This window comes from Podarcis filfolensis, assembly GCF_964270895.1.
Source record: "Podarcis filfolensis genome assembly, chromosome: 6".
Lineage (NCBI taxonomy): Eukaryota > Metazoa > Chordata > Lepidosauria > Squamata > Lacertidae > Podarcis > Podarcis filfolensis.
In genome coordinates, this window is record NC_139609.1 from 44823924 (window position 1) to 44843503 (window position 19580).

General features: G+C 38.2%; 1 protein-coding gene across 1 annotated transcript in view; it reads left to right on the top strand.

Annotated features, from left to right (window-relative positions):
* FAF1 (Fas associated factor 1) overlaps window positions 1–19580 on the top strand; it is a 166513-nt gene that overhangs the window by 117584 nt on the left and 29349 nt on the right. Inside the window, exons 14-15 of the mRNA XM_083619586.1 lie at window positions 11912–12048; window positions 14147–14235. Of these exons, the coding sequence (XP_083475712.1) occupies window positions 11912–12048; window positions 14147–14235 (226 nt within the window). The remainder of the gene's footprint in view (window positions 1–11911; window positions 12049–14146; window positions 14236–19580) is intronic.

Below are 19580 nucleotides of genomic sequence, written 5' to 3' on the forward strand. Positions count from 1 at the left end.
GCAAAATATGTGGACAAGAGATTGGGCTAAATCTTACATGCTGCCATTCACTGGGGGTAGGGAGTTCCCTCCTTTCCTTTTATCCCACAACTTGGTGTCGAAGGAAACACTATTTCTAAACCATCTGCAGTGGCTAAGTTCAGTCGACTGCCTGCTGTTATATTGTTCTAGTCTCTGTTTAATTCTCTAGTTTCTTTTATTTTACAATGACAAAAAATTGCAGTGTAGTTTCTTTTGAAAATCTGTGTTTGAGGGAGGTTTTTTATGACTGACAATCAACAGGCATGTCATTGCTTTGTTGTGTTTTACTAAAGAAGTCTATTAAGTAGCACAACTTTGATACACTAGTTATAAGAGTTTGCAGGTTACAGAGACACCTGTGGTGACCAAAGCGACAGAAGCTGCTTATTAGAAAGAGTCTGTACAGCTGTGTCCTATTAACTCCTTATGACACTTTTAGAAACACTTAATAAAAGGCTTGTTTAAGGCTTTATAGCTATTCTCAACGCATCTAGAACCTGATTGTGAAATACAATAAGATGCTTAAGCTTACACTTTTGGGTTTTGCTATCAGTTTATGACAAAGGAATTATTGTATAGCAGTTTTCAAATGGCTATATATAAACAAACTATTTTTTATTTAATTTTATTTCATTAGAGCATTTATAACCACCCTTCTTGTATAAATACACTCTGCTCAGGGTGTCTTACAGCCTATAAAGATTGCGATTTAATAAAACGAGCAAAAAAACTTTTCAAAAGAGATGACATCAGCAGTTTTTTAAAAATCATTACAACATTGTCTACCTCATAAAAGAAAAACCTGCCAGAAAAAAAGTCTTCAACAACCAGTGAAAAACAATGACAGAGGGTGCCAGCCACATTTCATGAGGTAAGATATTGGGTGCAGCTACTGAGAGAGCCTTCTCTTCTCCCTCCCAGCCATGCTTCCATTCTAGGTGGAGCATAGGGAAGGTCAAAATACAATTAATACTTAATATATACATATAAGTTTAGGTTACTCTTAGGCTGCAGGGTTATTCATGCAGCATAGGGATAGTGAGGAATTGCTAACTAGAGACCATAGTGCTATCACATGAAAATTGTGAAGGCTACTTCAATATAAATCTAACAGATTGGGTAATATTAAATTATATTTTTAATATATTGTGTTGGGAAGATAGTAAAGTCCTGGCTATGATTGTTGATAGACTTTGTTATGTGTATCTACAAATATCTGTTAACTTAATATGGACCTGTCACTTTGGTGTTATGAGGACAGATTAAGGTTAGATATTTTATTGAAAATTAAAGCAAATGTCTTGGACTCTTAAGTGGGTGGAAAGACATTCATAGAAAAATTGTTCCTCCTACCTGGAGGGTCAGACATGATTTTGGGTGGGTTCTCCCTCCTCCAGAAACCCCCACCATACCTTTTTCCATGTTGTTCAGGAGGAGCGCCTGATCCTCTGGAGAAGCTGGTGACAGCACAGGTGGCTGCTGGGATAGGGGAGGAAGGGACCTTTCCTTCTGTGAACTTCCTTCTGCTCACTTTTCTTAGAATCCAAGCTATTGTATGCATATTTCCACAAAGTATCGTCCAATTTGAACAGCGGACAATTGGATTGCCAAACCAGGTGCATTACTACTGCAGCCTATTGGTTCTTTCTCCCTCCATTTCCTCACTCTGCAGCCTTTATTCAGAGCCGCTATTATCTGCAGAAGGAGTCAGACCTAAAATTGCATTTTACCTTCCTCTCACTATGATGGAGGATTGAAAGAGATTATGTGGGGCCAGGAAGTCCACATTGGAGCACTGATGCTCATCCTTACCTGATGGCCTTATTATTGTTGGCAGCAAATAAAGTTTATTATTCTTGCACCCAAAGTGGTTGACATAAACCATAAAAAACCAACAAAGCCACAATTAATTTATCAAGTTAAATAAAATGCAAGTTAAATAATAGCAGCTACTGAAGAATCATATCAATTTCTATGCACATGGTTATAACTCATCAGCAATTCAGGATCAAACTCATTGACCAAACACATGTCTGTTTGTTGTGTTTAGCCCCGAGCCCTTGAGTACAATATTTCAAATCCTCTTTTCCTTGACCGGTGCTTGCTAGTCTTAATTTTAAAATGTTTCTTTCTCCTTTAGTGTCTCAGCTTAAAAAAGGGGTAATTGACATACACGTTTCCTTATTTCCATGACCGAATAATTAGCCAAATTCACAGATCATACATCCTTTTTGCTAGTTCATCTGAATGAAAACCAGTAGGTTTACTGCTTTTGTATGCATTGGTCTCCGTGCACATGCAAGTGATGACAGATGCCCTTTTAGTCTGGTCTGTGCCATGTTTTTAAGTCAGTAGAGAAAGTGGGAGAGAACCATTTTAAGTCAAATACATGTTCTAAATCAAAGTCACTTTGTGATTTAGTTGGAAGACATGAAAAATACAGCAGCCAGTTTAAGCATCACTCACTTGCCTTCAGTTCTGATGGCTTCTCATGGAATGAAATAAAATTCAGCAAGCGGTAACTTGCAAAAGAATTGGATCTGTTGCTGTTTAGATAGCAGTCCATTCTTAGACTTTTGTCTAAGTTTGTCAAAAATTGCTTCTATTTTGTCTATAATAATTTAAACACAGTTCAATTTACTTACAACAACATAATTATCAAAGGTGCTTAAAGGTGCCCGGGTCAGGAGTCTAATTAATGTTTTAAGAAATAAAGATTTAGTACCAGGCAAGCTTGTCATTTTTTCTGTGGCTTGTTTTGTAGAAGAAGCAGAGGAGAGAAGTTGAGGAGGGAACCCTCCTGTTTCTTGATTATATCCCACCCGCTCATTTTCTCCTTTTCTCCTTTGCTTTTGATTTTAGTGGTGGTCTTAACAGAATGTCAAGATCAATTTGAAGCATGGTTAAACTCAAGGTTTGCATTCTGCCAGCAGCAATTGTCCCTACAAACAATGCTGTGTGTTCTTGTAACTTCAGAAGCTTTTAGAAGGATCATGGCAAGGGCAGCATCTAATGACTTTATTAGTATAGGGTTTCAAAACAGCCTCAGTAATTGTTCACATCTCTTTGTCATGTAGTCATAATTACTGCATAACATTGTTCAGGGTTGCACTTGTGAATGGTTTCCTAATAGCAAGAAATGAAGAAAAATGGGAAGGGATGAAAGGTGATTGTCTCTTCACACAGCCTGTATTCAGATAGTGCAAGAGCTGTTTGTAATGCTTAATATGTCTACTAAACAAGGAAAATCTATATTTAAACATATATACTCTTTGAGATGATACCCTGTTAGGTGCTTTGAAATATGTATCAAAAGGACATTAAGGCCTCCACATCTAGAAAAGGAAAGTTGTGATTGATGACCTATAGGTTTATGAATGTTAAAGGTGCACAACTTTCCTCCTTTGATCTGGCTTGGTTTTTTATTTAAATTACTCCAAATAACATTGCATGCCAGTCATACTCCCTAGGCTCATTTCATCGAATTAATACGCAGAATTCTTGTACTGCTGAAGGATAGCCTGTTCTGCTCTTGAAATGATTGTATGTGCAGAATCTTTAGTCAATGAATTAAGCAAGAGTACATTTCAGAAACTGTTGTGGTGCTACATCTAACTCCAATTGAGCAGTGACCTCAGTCCTGGGTTCCTACTCGATAGCCCCTCAATTGCAGGGGTCATCAGGAAAGGGGTGGCATTGGCTTACAACTCATTGTGAACTGTTGAAGCTGCTCCAGCCTTGGTGTATGTTGCAGTGCTTCTAAACCATTCACCAATGAATGCCAGCTAGTATTCTACTCCTTGTGTTCTTTTCTGTACGTATAGGAGAGCATCATGCAATGCAGCAAGGAATGCCTGCTCTAAAATAGATCAGTTTAGGGTCAGTATTTAGATAAATGAAAAATCAAAATCTAGAATGGAAAAGTCCTAAAACTGGAGTCTTGAAAACTGATTAAAAGCTTTCCCTCACAAATAAATTCTTATTGTACAGTAAATATGTATTGATTTCTCATTTTTGTTCACAGTCCATATATTTTTCTTCATAATTATATCCTGTTGTGGAGAAATCACTGTTTCCTTGCACTCAGATTTGCAGTATGTCATATCTGGAAAAATGCAATTCTTTCAACAGGTAGCAAGTTTGTAAGAAATTGTTGTGGATCACCAGTGGCGTTGCTGTCTGTCTAGCTAGTATGTTGTTGTTTGGATGCTAGAGGAATGCTCTGGGTGGTTTTCTGATGCAGTTAGTGATGACTGGCAGAACTGTTTTAATTCTTATGCCGATGTATTGGTGACCATGCATTCCTCTGCTGTACAATTTGAGTAAAGGAACTCTTTATTAGCTCCCCTCTTTGCCGTTCAGTAAACTGTTTTGCCACTTTGTGGCCATTAATTTTAACAGCAACAACAACTTGTTGATCTCTTTGTTGCATGGAGAAAACATACATGCATGAATAACCATTAGATTTATGTGCACCACTCCCAGTCTGTTACAGAGAAGCAGGATATTGCATCCTTGCCTTTGGAAGAAACTTGCTAGGCTATGGTGCAAAGGCTCCAATGAAGATGAGTATAGTTGGATGGATTGTACAGAAGGCCATTAGTTATGGAATTGAAATTAACACAATACATTCTCTTAAGATCCAAATATATGTTGTTTTTAACTCAAAAGAAGCCTTTTATGTAGTGTAGCATGTAGACTCCATCCCTGCATGAGGTTACCAAATTAATACCAATGTGTTTTCAGATCAAGATAGAGACCAGGTTCTGGAAATATATAAAGTTGTATATGCTTCATAAAAAATACGTTACAGCTGTAACCTTCTGGCATTTCATCTGCACCTTGATTAGCCCATACTAAATACATCATTAACAGTATAATCCTTTGCATACCTACTAAGTCCCACAAATTCAATAAAACTTACTTTAAGGGAAGCGTGTAAGATTGCAGCCTTAGTTGGTCCAGTGCTCCCCTGTGTTGAGAAACCTTAGGACTGTCATGGCACTATAAAGAGGGAAAATCCTGTTGTAGAACTGTGCATCATGACTTTTTTGATAACGATGTGGCCTAAACATCTTCAGTGTCAAGTCCTTTCATCGCTCAGACTTGTAGAGCAGAAGGTGCAAAAGAATAGAATCCTGTGGTGCTATTTGTAAAAGAGCTCTGATGCAGAAGAGTGGTTGGCTGATGCCGGCCTCTGAGGAAAAAAGAGTGAAGGCATTTGGGCACAATTCCATTTACACTTACAAAAGCCTACAGCTGCATCAGTAATATTTCAATGATTCTGTTATCAAAATCACAAAGGCATTTAACAGAATCTATGTGGGTGCTTGGCCTTTTTCTTATCAGGAGGACTCAGTAAGCAACAAGATTATTACACCTAGTTTTTTAAAGTATGGAGTCTCTGACAATTGGGCATTGCAATAACTAGCACTGTATTTGCAGAGAGATCATAAGAATACCCTTTCTTGGATCATACTGTACAGTGTCATGCCCCCCTCATGCTTGAAGTGCTACCTGAATTTAAAATCCCTCACAGAGCCACTGATCTTCAAGAGGTTATATCATCTGGGATTTCTCCTGGGCTAATATGAGGTAGCTGCTTCCACTCCCCAAAATATTTTCTCCAACCTCTTTTGCTGCCCCACACATAAGTGGAACATAACTGTATGCTAATAAATTTGCTGTGATGATTAACTCCTGAGTTTAAAATGTTCCAAACCTGTAGAGCTGTTCTTTTTTTATGCTTCCCTCTTTCTTTTCTCTCTCAACTTGTAAGAAAGCTAATAGAAGCCAGATAGCTGGGAAGAATAGACTGTTCTAGTCAGCAGGCCAGAGCCTCATCACAGTAACTCCTTGGGCATGGGCAAGGTTGGGGCGATTTTATCACTCAATAATGACCTTTGCCAGTCTTCTGCTTCCCCAAATGAATTATGAATAACTCACCCATGGTTACTGTTCTATTTGTGTGGATTTGCAAAATGGCACATTACAGAGAACAGAACTATTACATTCTTCGTTGTACTTCTCAGGACCAATTTCCATCTGTTGTTGCCACTTCAAAACCCTTCCCTGCTATTAATGATGTGAGGAGGAACATTTAAATGCACAGTTTTGCATTCTAACTGCTTCATAGTTTTGTGATGCTAGTGTTAAAATACTCCACACTTGTAGACTGATAAAAAAAAGGTAGAGACCTTTTGTCATAGTCTGGTTGCTGAGCTCAGTGGAGTGGGAGAGTCTCTGGTGTACATGCCTGGAGGCAGAGTTAGCATTTAAAGTCAGGTCCAGTCCTAGGGTCAGGCAAACAGCAATCCACATGACAAGAAAGTCTAGGGGTCAGGGAATCCAGTGATCATTGGGTCCAGGGTCAAGACGAGCAGGGAGCAGCAAGGTAGGGCCAAGAACTACTAGCATTGTTACCAGCAATTGATTCCTGCTGGAAACTGCTTAAGAAGGCTGAAGCCAGTTGGTTCTCACCAGTGCCTTCCCCTCTGAGTCCTTGAAGGCTGATCAACTGCAGGTGGAGTCACTCCACCTCCTCCCCTTTCAGGATGCTGTTCAGCAGGTGAACCTGATTCCTGGCCCACGACACCTTTTTAAGGATAACACACACCATATGGATACACAAGTGGAAAAGTTTTCAGTGGCAGTCATGGACAGTAAGTAATATGTAAATTAGTCATAGTGGCTTACAGCAGGATGGGGCCTTTATGTTTCTTTAGCTTTGTATTATTTTAATGGCTAATCCATCAAGCTCAACTGTATCTACTCTGAGAGTTACAGATGAAGAGGCACATAGCCTCAAACAATCTTAATATTTTCAAATAAACTTCCTAAACAGAAACAATTAGTTTAGTGTTGACTGGACTGATTGCAATAAAAGTGTCATTGCCTGCAGAAAGATGTAGCAAGAAATGGTGTGAGCCCAGTAAAAAATAGCAATTGTCTTTAAAGAAAGTTGGGGTTAAGTGGTTCACATGCAGACTGTACTAAGACAATCATGCATAGATACCCTGTTTAAATATTACATATCACATCCTTCAGTTTTACATTTAAAATTTAAATATTAATACATAAAATGTTATTCTTAAATTAACATTTTAATGAGACTTGTGTTGACTTTGCAGAGTATAAAATTAATAATGTTAAATAATTACATGTCTTACGTGTTTAATATTCAACAAGTATTCTTTTTGCTTTGGAAAGACACTAAAGCATCTCTTCTATGAGGAAAGATACTTTTAAGCTTTATCTTAAAAAAAAAAAAACCCAGCAGATAGGTCAGCATATATTGTCTCTTATCTTCAAGGGGCTGATTTGATTGACCTTAAATAATTCTAGAACTGACCTTCAGGTCATGGCTCATCAAATTGGTTTTACCAGATTGATGCTTAAGATTAATTTCTTTAGAATTTAAATTTGGTTGTGGTAATAAATCACTGGTCCAGTTTCTCTATCATGGTAAACCATAGTTGATTGTTTACAGCCAATGTGGAGATTGCACCTGCTTCACTCCTCTCCTAGTGGGAGCAGCAATCCACAATCCTTGGCTTAGTGTATTTTATTTATTTGTATGCTACTTTTCCTCCCAAAGGATCCCAGAGCAGCAAATATTACAACGTTCAAACAAAACAACTTAAGATAAGTAAAAACATACTTAAAACATTTTAAAACCACTTAAAACTTTTAAAAACAATCACATAGCTTCACAGTTACTAATTTCAAGGTTGCCATGGCCAGTAGCTCATAGCCATCATATGCTTGGGTAAACAGGAGTGTCTTTACATTTTGCCTGAAAGTCAATAATGAAGGAGACAGCCGCACCTCACCAAGGAAGCTATTCTAAAAATGGGGAGCCACTACCAAAAAAGCCTTGTCACAGGTCAACACCAGCCAAGCAGAAGCTAGAAGTAGCACCAGCAACAAGGAACTCCAAATTGGGATTGTCGTTCATTACCACCACAATTGGTAAGCCGAGAACAAATCTTGGCTTCATGTTGAATCGAAATCAACTACAGTCCCTAGTTCAGATGTAACAGTAAGCCAGCAATTGTGGTTTGTTGCTCCTGCTTGCCATAGGGGAGAAGCAAAGCAGGAGTTTGGGTTACCATGGTGCACAGACTGGGCCAGAACGCTGTCAATTGAACGGCACAATTAGAGCAAAGTTATATCCAGTGCAGATTTTTTTTTTGCCATTTGTCCTCTCTGTATCCTCAAGTTTGGAGCAGCTGGTCTTCTTGAGTAACTTTGCTTAAAGCGCAGCCCAAGGACATCTTCAATCTGTCCTCTTCCAGGAGCATAGAGCTTACACAGTGCAAACTACCCTGAAAGTCTCTGCAGCTGCCAAACACCACCCACTAGTAACATCAGAGAGTCTCTGGCATCACAACCCTCTAGTTTCCATTCAGTGGTGGCAGCCTGATGATGCATTCAAATGATGATGCCGTATGCACTTCCATTACTCTGAAATATTTTTTTAATTTTACCCTTAATAAACAAATGTGTTCCGCGGCTTCCATCTTAAGTTTATATATTCTACTGAAATGAGGCCAGTGGAGATTCAAAGTTGGGTCTAATTTGTTTTCAGACTTTTAGCAGCTCTCAACAGCAAGCCTAGTTTTGACTTCCATTATTTGTCATTCTAGGTTTCTGAAGTGTAGATGTTGAGATTTTTCCCGCTGATAGGAAAACGAAGTGTCGTGATTCTGTTTTGGATTTTGATATCAAATGCTTCTCAGCCTGTGACATTTTAATGCCGCTTGTCTTTTCAAATAGATTTACCTTCTAATGCATGAGACAACAGGACTTTGCTCATCAGATAGTGCATACATTTCAAGATCAGTTGTTACCTAAAATATTATCATAAGGCATAAGAAAACACATGATTTAAGTTGCCGTTCATGAACATAATTAAGAATTAATAAGCCTGTACCAGTGGCTAGTCCTCAGAATTTCCACTGTTTTGCCTTTTGTGACCTGTGTTATTAAAAGTCCATTATTTTTACAGACTTTATTAAATTGGATCTTATTAAAGCATTCTATATTTGCATTTGGTCTTTCATAATTCATTATTATTATGACATTTACTTTTTACCATCAGATCTGAAAACATATCATAAGCTACCCTTTTCTCTTGAAAGAAATGCTAATTTCAAACAGTCCTCTAATGGAAGAGAAAAGCTTTATCAGTTTTTTCATTTATTCAGGATCGTGTTAAGAATACTAATGCCAGACTTCAGTATGCTAATGGATGAAGGCATTTTTTTGGCCAAAAGCTTAGAATTATTGTTTTAAGACTGCACTAGTAAGTATGAAAGTGAAGAAGGCTAGTACTATATCCAGAAGCATAACTCTTGAGTAAAAGCCATTGATTTTTATTGCTACTAATTGAACTTGCAAATTTTATATTAAAATATTATCTCTAGGTATAAAGCAGTATATGTATTTCATAATTAAGTCCCCAACTTTTATTCTGTTGTTATTTATTTTTTCTAGATTTGTATTTTACTCTGAAGCTCTTAAGTTTAGTTGCTGATACCTAGTAAAGGGTACAATACACAATACTTGCAGATTTGTATAGTCATACTTCATTCACTTGGATGAAAAAATTAAGAGTGAAGTACAGCAAAAGTTAGGTTTGCTTAAGTTCTTTTGGGATGAGTTCAATTATCCATTCAATACAGTGTGACAGAGCCATGGTAATTTCAGAAGTGGCGTTTCTGTGAAGTGAGATGTCACAAATGATAGATTTCTGGTGCCATTCCATGTTGTTTTGAGCCCTAATGTTTTGGTGTGTTCATAGTTATCCACACAACTTCATGCAACAATACCAGCACACTGAACCTTTCAGGATGATACTGTATGTTGTGTCTTGATGACAAATTCAGCATCTAAAGATTCAACTAAAAGGCATCATTACATTACTTTGAGCCTTGTAGTTTATTCCGGTGCATATGTAGCAGTTGTAACTGAGACACCAGTTACCTTGTATATGACCCAATCATATTTACAATGGCCGAGAAGTGAAAACCATTGAGTTCAGTGGGGCTTACTTCCAAGTAAGTGTGAGTATATGACTGCAATCATAACTGCTTTCTATATTTTTCCTGCTCTTGGTAAACAGGTGGAGCTTGGTGCTCAAAACATGGTTAAATGTTTCGTGTTTGAAAATTAGAAACAGCATGCAGAATTCTAAGTAGATCTCTTTTTTTCTGCCTGAGTAAGAGACTTATATTAAGGAAACTGATTCTAGCACTTCTGAAATCCCAGGAAGTGGTACTTCAGTCAGTTTCATTCATTTTTAGAAATTTCAACAAATGTCAGTGTTGAAATTCTGTTGGACTCTTGAAAGATTTGTTCAAAAATACTTCAGAAGATGCAGTGAAGCAGAGGTTACCCTCATATGGTGCCTTCTCTGTCGTAAAACCCCAGGTGTGGAACTCTCTCCCTGTAGGGATTAACTTGTCCCTCTTATTGTCAGTTTTCCAAAGCCAAATGACCATGCATTTTTTCCTCTGAGTCTTTGAGGTTAAATATTACCTGGAGTCCAACAGATATGTTGTTGCTACTGTATTGATAAAGTTTGTGATTGCAATTTGATGCAGTGTTTTTAGTGTCTTAATATGTACTGGGGGATATTTGAATTTTTGTTTGATTATTTTGTTAAACTCCATGAAAGGCTTCTGATCCCAATCCCAGATGTCCCGCTTTGGCTTCCAGGCTACCAAAGGACAGGAGGTTTTTTTTGTCCCACCCTGTGGCGTAAGTCAGTTGTCTCACACCAGAGCGCGGGACCCAAAAATGGAAGGAAAACATCCCTAGACCCCACACATCATCACTTTTCTTCCTCCTTCCATTGCAGCACTTCCAGAAACCTTTCAAGACAATTATTGTAGGTAAAATGGTGTGATGTGTATGCATTCTAAGTGCTTGCTCTAAATGTTCTAAGTGCTGTTAACAGCCATATGATTAGTGTTAATGGTCTGAAAGTTGAGAATTCCACCAGACATGAATGTGTGACAGAAGTCCATGCTTGCCTTGGCAGTGAATGAAAGGAGAATGTATTGTAGACATGCTTCCCCAGATGTTAAAGCATATGGAGATATATTATTGGAATAGAATTTATTCATATCATTTAGCACTCTCTCACCTCCCCCATTTTTCTCTTATTTGTTCTTTATTTTAGCAATGCCTTTGGAGCAGATAGACCCCATATTTATTAACCTGTTAACCACTTTAGTTGTGAATGCCAAGGCACACTGCCCCTGCTAAAAAGTTTGTTTTATCGGGCCTTGGGATTGCTGTAACAGGATAACCAAATTTCTCATTCCTCTTTGCATATTTGAGAGGCCCCAATTGTTTTATAAATTTGTGATAACAGAAAAATAAACTATAGATTTCATCATCAGGAGGCCTGTTAAAATATACTACAACCTTTGAGTTTGTTGTGCTACAGAGCATCTGGTTCTACATCACATTGCAGGGTAGAACATGCTATTTAAACCTCGAAATGTCTTGGGCTGGCCTTGGTCTTTCTTTGGATTGTGACTAATTTCATTCTCTTCTGTTCAGGGAAAAAATAGTTTGCATTGGTGCATTCATTATTTTAAAATGTGGTATTCATTTTCTTCAGTATGAGAACCAACTTGCTGCAGGATGGAATTTGATAGCTCTGAATATTATAAATGGGAATGTTAACTTTGATAAATATTGATAAATGAGAATATTGACAGGATAAATGGCAATATTGACAATGATATGATTACAAAGTGAACAAGCAGGAATTTTGAAACTCGCTAATTTAGTCCAAATCTAATAACCTTTATTTTATAAAGTGGACATTGCTTTACAAAATTTTCATCCCCCTTTAAATGTTTCTGTTTTCCAGGTTTCTAACGATGTGCACAAGACACTTTGGTAGCGTTGTAGCTCAAACTATTCGAACTCAGAAAACAGATCAGTTTCCACTTTTCCTGATTATTATGGGGAAACGATCATCGAATGAGGTGCTGAATGTAATACAAGGTACCATTTCTTGGTTCTATTGGGCATATGTTCCTTCTTGAAACTTTCAAGTTAATTTGCCACCAGTCCTCTCTAGAATAGGGGGACGCGGGTGGCGCTGTGGGTAAAACCTCAGCGCCTAGGACTTGCCGATCGTCAGGTCGGCGGTTCGAATCCCCGCGGCGGGGTGCGCTCCCGTTGCTCGGTCCCAGCACCTGGCAACCTAGCAGTTCGAAAGCACCCCCGGGTGCAAGTAGATAAATAGGGACCGCTTACTAGCGGGAAGGTAAACAGTGTTTCCGTGTGCTGTGCTGGCTCGCCAGATGCAGCTTGTCACGCTGGCCACGTGACCCAGAAGTGTCTGCGGACAGCGCTGGCCCCCGGCCTCTTAAGTGAGATGGGCGCACAACCCTAGAGTCGGACACGACTGGCCCGTACGGGCAGGGGTACCTTTACCTTTACCTTTTACCTCTCTAGAATATAGTTTATCTTCTTTAGTTCAGAAAGTACCTCTTAGTGAAATGTAAAATGCAGTGCATTTATACTATACTCATTTGCATTTACTACGGCCAAAACTGATTTTCCTACTCTTTACATCTCTAATAATGAAGAGTCCTTGCATCTCTAATAATGAAGAGGAGTATAGTGTAAATAGTGTAAATAGTGTAAATAGTGACAAATGGCTTTTATTTTTCATGCTTACCAGCAAGTATACAAAAAAATGAAAACTGATAGACTATGAATGATAAGCTTTCTGTAGCTAGAGTTTTAGAAACAGGAATTCAGGTTCATTGTTAGAATAGATCCCCTTTCAGATTTCCAGCATTGACGCTGATTTGAGTAAACATGCATAGGATTTTACTACAAAAGTACTCTCCAGTAAGTGTTCTTAGGATTAGAGCATTCTTGTGCATATCCACTCAGATATAAGCTCCCTTGTCTTCAATGGGATTTCTGTCCAGGTAAGTCTACATAGAGGGTCTCAGTCTTAAAGACTTTGGGCAAGCTATCATGTCCCATTTTAGCCTGCCCTATAGCATTATTGTGAAAATTAAATGGGATGAAGAGATGTTATAACCAGGCCAGAGTCCTTTATGTTTTGAGTCATTGAATTCAGGTATCTTGCAACATTCTTAATTTGGAACTCTTAAAATATTGAAAAATTGTTGATTTCAAGTTGAGATTTCCATAACTGAAGGAGTCTGCCTGCATGCATTTGAAAGCAAAAGAAGGGTCCAAATCTAACCAAAGCTTTGGCAGTCTGATGTTTTATCATATAAAAAGTCCCTCTCTGTACTCTTGGCATTGCTTTTCCAAGTTTAAATTTAGTGTGTATGTTGTCCAAGACATCCTGATTTCTGAAAGGTCGACATTTGAAATTCAAAATTTCACAATGCCAAATGCAGCCAGTATTGCTGTGGAGAGCAAGCAAAATCTCACTTGGAAAATAATGGAAAGAAGTGAAGCTACCATCTTCTTGCACGTCAGCCCACCTTGCATTGGAGAATAGAGAATTGCTGTTGCCACCCAGGAATGAAAACCTGACAGGTCCATAGAATGGATTTTAACAATATTTGGACTAATGTGAAAGGAAGGGTAGGATTTCAAGGGACAACAGGATATATATATACTGCTATTTGAGATGCAGTATAAAAGTCTGGAAGAATTTGGATACAATTGAAACTACTCTGTGGAAAGCGTTTTGCGCTAATGCCCTCAAATTCTTCTTTGAAGCTACCCCAAATTTTACATATCAGTTTGACAATATTTTTTTAAACATGCTTCTTTCAGCTACCTGAAAGAAATAAAAAAAACCCTCCCTTCCTGTTTAGTGATCCTATTTTCACCTACAGGAAAATATAACAGAAAGCATCATCAATCAGTTCAGAATAAATACTTTCGTCTATGCTTGTGCTTACATTTTATTGGAAAAATTAGAAACTTGTGGGGGGCAGCCCACCGATAAACAGAAAATATTCTAAGAATCTCATCTCATATTCTTATTATGACTTATAAAAACCCCTGCTAGGTATTCCTTTTGGATTAATTCTAGAATGACTTTCTGGTTTTTTTAATAACTTTAATAATATGAAGTTCAGCTATCTTTCTTTGTTGCTAGGTAACACAACAGTGGATGAGCTAATGATGAGGCTGATGGCTGCAATGGAGATCTTCGGTGCTCAGCAGCAGGAAGACATAAAAGATGAGGTGAGAGCTGGACATCACTCCAGACATCTGGTGAATTTCGAGTAAAGGCCTTTCCAGACAATTAAAAAATATTGGATTCTATTCATAGCACTAGATCTGTTCGGGCCCCAATTCAGCACCAATTGCACATTGTACGACCGGATGCTAAGGAAAACAGGGTTCCTGTGGCTTTAATAGTTGGGCAAAGAGGAAGTTTTTTGCAGGTTTTTACTGCACAAGTAAGAGAAGTTCCACCTAATGAGCTCTCTTGTACAACTGGACATGGCTACTGTCCTTTTCATCAAGTCACGCTAATACCAGGATGCGCTAACACAGGTGTGGGAAACCTTTGGCCCTCTAGATGTTGCTGAACTAAAGCCCCCATCATCCATGGCCATTGGCCATGCTTGATAGAGCTGATGGAAGTTGCAGTTCAGCAACATTTGAAGGTTCTCCACCCCTGCATGTAACGGACAGGGTCGGGCAGCCATCACCTGTAGCGTTCTAAAAGAAGTCAGAGCAGAAGTGAGCGTCAGTGCTAAAAATGAATATATAGCTTTTAAATAAGTAAAATAAACAGCTAAGGTTCATTATATGACACAATATGTTGCAGAGGGAAGGGAGCTTTGACAGGTGTTTGCTTTATTTTAAATGGGAAAGATGAACAGGGATAGCTGAACATTTGATACTGAAATGCTACAACAATGAACTGGTAAGAGGTGCTCATAGAACACAAAATAAAAATTTAATGGATTGGAGAGGGGAGGATCCTAGTATCATAGTCCAATAGACACCTGTGACTCTTAGAAATTTCATAGCATTTGCAAAAGCAATCTAATGGCTAAATATTGTCTTTGAGTACTGGGGGAAATTATCTCTTGAGGAAATTATCTGAATGTGTGTGTGTGGGGGGAATTATTGCACCTGGAAAGGCACAAGTGTTGAACGGCAAATTTAAAAACTGTTATTTACTGTTCATACTGGTTTTCGTAATGTTGATTAAAAAAGAAAGTGTGTCACTGGTTAGCTAAAAAATAAGATGGAAATTGTAAATAATAAAGTTGGTAGCCTGAAACATATCACATCACAGTAATGTAATAGAAATAATGGAAATGTTATAGAACAAAATATTTTGGTTGTAGCAGAAGTCCATCTCATGTTTTTAATCGACCTTTCACATGTTCAAAGCAGCTTATTATATGGGGAGATTATTCTCATCATTTCTTTCTTACTAGGAATTTGGCTTCACTCTACTAAAAACTTACCACTTCTTTCATTCCTTACCCTCATGATTAAAAAATAGGAAAACAATCATACTTTAGTACTCTAGCAAAGGTACCTTTCAGTATATAATAATAAAAATATACATTACCGTAGAGGTCTCTTTCATTCAAACTAAATGAGCAAGTGGAAGTATAAAGTTTTCCAGAACTGTCACAGTGTTTCAGTTTTACAAAAAAAAGTAGACACAAGACAGGTATACAGTAATGAGACATTTATCTGTTACTCTGTAAATTGGGAGTGACATTTGCGAGTAATGAAGTACTTAGTTAGGAATTTGTAATAATAGGTGTGTTGCCATTCAAGATTATTGTTATCCTGGTTGTAGAGACATTGATTGACAATAATGCACTAAATACATTTTTCAGCCATTTAAGTCTTGTTTCTCATTAGTACAAGATTTACTGATTATTTTTTGTAATATTATGAATGTATGTCATCTGCATTTCTATCTACCATATCCATTTCCTCTCTCTACTCTAATTCCTTTCTATTCTTGATAGAATTTTTAGTTATGAGGATTGCATAAATTTATGAAATTTATTGCATAGTATTGTTGAATCTTCATTGCATTATAACAGAAGGTAACCATGAGATGATATATTATTTTTAAAATAAACTTTCATGGAAGCGTTTCAGGTCTCAAATGATAGGGCTGTTTAGTATGCAAAAGAGGGCCGAGGTACCCTTGCACTCCCAGAAGGGCTTCTGAGCCAACAGATGCCTCCATTAATGGAAGAAAGGAGGAGCTGCAGCCCTACAGTGCCCCCTGTAAATTGGCTTCAGAGTTTAGAGACCTTCCAGCCCAAAGTGAAAGGTAGCCCAGGGAGCTCTCGGAGTAAGGGCGAATTTACAATAATTGTCTCTCTCATCATCACTTAGCAGAGGTGCCCCGTGAATCAAAAGCTTTTCTGTGATCACAAGGGCAACATCTGGATTCCACTCTATATTGTTGTGCAGATTTTAAAATCATAGTTGCCATGTTTTTAAGTTGCTGCCTAATTGTACCTGCCTAATGGATGGCTTGTGAAGATATGTATGGCCTACTCCATTGCCCCATTCTTTGTTACCTTCTGGTTGTTAGGGATGACTAGGGGTACCATTTCAAAAACTGGTTTTATTCTAACAGGCTCTGATTTTCTCTCAATAAGGTCTATTTTCTATGTTAAGCATGGTGCTCGCATACCCATGTTGTAGGCAGTGGGACTCTGGTGCTATAGCCTCTCTCTGGAATATTTCTGAGAGTAATCAGTCTCCTTCCCTGACCTGCAATTAGTGAGAACAGGTAGAGTAGAACTAGCACTGCCACTGTCTGTACAATAGGAATGCTACTTATTTACTGATTGGGGCAGGGGCGGGGAGACTACAGTGTGCCATGTGCTGCTGATTTGGCAGCTCAAATTGGATTGGCTGAGGTATCGTTATAGCCTTGTTCCCTTTCCTTTCAGCTACCAAGATAGCGTTGTGCACATGTCAAGCCAAATGCAGTCTTCAGCTGTGGTTTCCAACTGCTTGTCAGCAGCACAATGGTCTTACAGTCCCAGGCAGGCAATATAAACAGGCAGATTATTGAGTCTTTGGTCAACCACCAAACATGGCCGATATAGGCTGTGTTGGTTTATTGACTCACATGTTGGTTTCAAACACCAGGAAGCATAAGATGGCTTCTCACTTTTCAGAGAAGTAGCAAAAAATAATTGTGCCAGTAATTCATGCTTCCAGTATTGTGTTTCTGCATCTCTCTTGTGGGTTTTTTTTCCAGGGGAGAACATGCATGCACCTTTCTCCCTTTTCACATATCCTGGAAGTACAAAAAAACAGAAGTGGAATGGTTTTCTTTGGAAAGGCAAAATAGTTAACAACTTAACATAAACATAGTGTCTGCAATTCATTTCAAACCTGTAAGAACATTTGAGGAATAAAACCAGCTTTATTCCTCAGTGTCTTTAAGAGAAATGCAATTCACTAGATAAAATAATGTGCTAAACAGGTAGTGAAGTAATCCATATATTATGTACTTAGCAAGAGGCGTTGGCATGTGAAAAAAAATATTGTTTTTCGTGGTTTGCTAGCTAACATGTAACTCTTTTTTATAAGCCTTGTTCCTGACAACTTCTGTTTAAACAGCAACTCCTTTTTCTAGTGAAGATCTTAATGCATTTACATGAACATTCTTTCAAAATGTGACAATAGCAAGCAGGATACAGATTCCGGTTTCTGTTACTGTTTTCCTAGTAACAATTGTAAGCCATCATAAACCACAAAAAGATAAACAGAAAGTTCTTCCGAGGTTTTTGGCTGTTATTTTTTTCTAAGTCAACATGTATATTTTTTTGTACATGGAGGCACAAAAGAATGGTTCTGTATGTTCAAAGAATATATATTCCAGCTAGGGTGGGGGGAATCGACAATGACCCAGTATGAAAATTTGGAACGTTACCCTTTTCATATATTTATATGCTTAGAAGTCTTCAAATCATGAATAACAATGTGACACACTTTTGCATAGCATTTAACACAGTATCCTTTGCTAGGTGTCATAATGTGGAGCTGGGTTTTTCAGTTAATTGTAGATAGAGGATAGAACTCTTCTAGTATCACTGAGGCTAACTGAAGAAGAAGAAAAGTAAGACAAAACTGAGACACTGCACAGTTTTAGCAAACATGTAGATAGAGGCCTAAAATTCTGGTAACTTAAGTACTTTAGGGAGTGGTGGGTATTTTTCAATCCCACAAGAGTGGCTTCCCATAATTTCTGAGTAAGGTAACAGAGCTAGCACCACTTCCAATGCCCTGCCAGTTCACTCCAGCCTGAGTGGGAAGTAGGGGTGGGGATTCTGCCTTTCTTGGTGGGGCTGCTTTCCTTCATTTACTCCCTTGCCATTGTGTTCAGTGAGAAGCAATTAGCCATGCCGGCTCTCGGAACAGTGTAGTTGAGGGCTTCTTATAGGCACGTTGGGAATTCAAGAGATCTTGAGGTCTTACAGATCCTTAGCTGCCCTTGTTTCACTACCTCCACCAGCAAAACACAACCAGTGGGACATCTGCACTGACAGACCTTTCTGTGGGTGTACCAGGGATCTTTTAGCAGCATGAGTGCCATCATACCAGTGGGCTTTCCTTCTCTGATGGAATGGGACTCTGAATTCAGCGGTCCACAGCTGGTCTCCTACTGGCTTTAGGATTACACCCTAAATGCCTGTGGACTAAATTGTAATATATTACCATAATGAACTGGCAATGTTATCCAGCTTTGGAAAAAAGTGAGACAGAGAAAGTGGCTGTTTCTATCCAGAGGAAGTCCAATTTTAATTGAGAAATATAATTTCCTTCAGTCTCATATTGTTACTGGAGACCTAGCTGGGAGCTCCAAGAGAAATGGCAGTAATTTATTAAGCCTTTTGTGTTTGAGGAGTGTACAGTGTTAAAAAGACATGTCCACAGTTTCATTGTTTACATTTGGCTTTTAACTTGACTGTTGAGTGATGATTCTAGCATTGCATGATAGGCAAGAATAGAGCCTGAATTTGTCACATATGAAACTAATGAGAAGAGATTTGTGATTAAATAATGGTATTACAATTCAACACACCTGTTTTGAGCCTCCTCCTTATGCTTTTTTTCCTCTCTTGCCTGAGGAGGAGACTTCTCAATGGATTACAGTAACACTTTTTGACAAGCTTATACAGGGTGGAGTTCCTATGTACTGACAGAACCCATTTGATGATACCTCGATAATGCATTCTTTTTATTTCTGCTGTCAAAATTTATTACTGTAAAAGCATTGACTGTTACACAGCTGGTCTGACTTGTCCACATTTTTAAGTTAAGTAACAGTAGGCCTAACATAATGTTTATTTTTCTTGTTATGCAACATTTAACCCTCGTTGCTTTAGGATAAGATTCATGGTAGATATATATTGTTCTACAATTGCTTGAAAAAACTTCCTTTATTTGCAAATCCCGCTTGAAAATGTCTATTCACTTTGACTTCCCATCAGCTGGTTTTTCAATCTTCTTCCTGAAAAACACAGTGTGTGTTTCTTTTATTTAAAAAAACCACCTGTAGAAATAAGAGTAACACT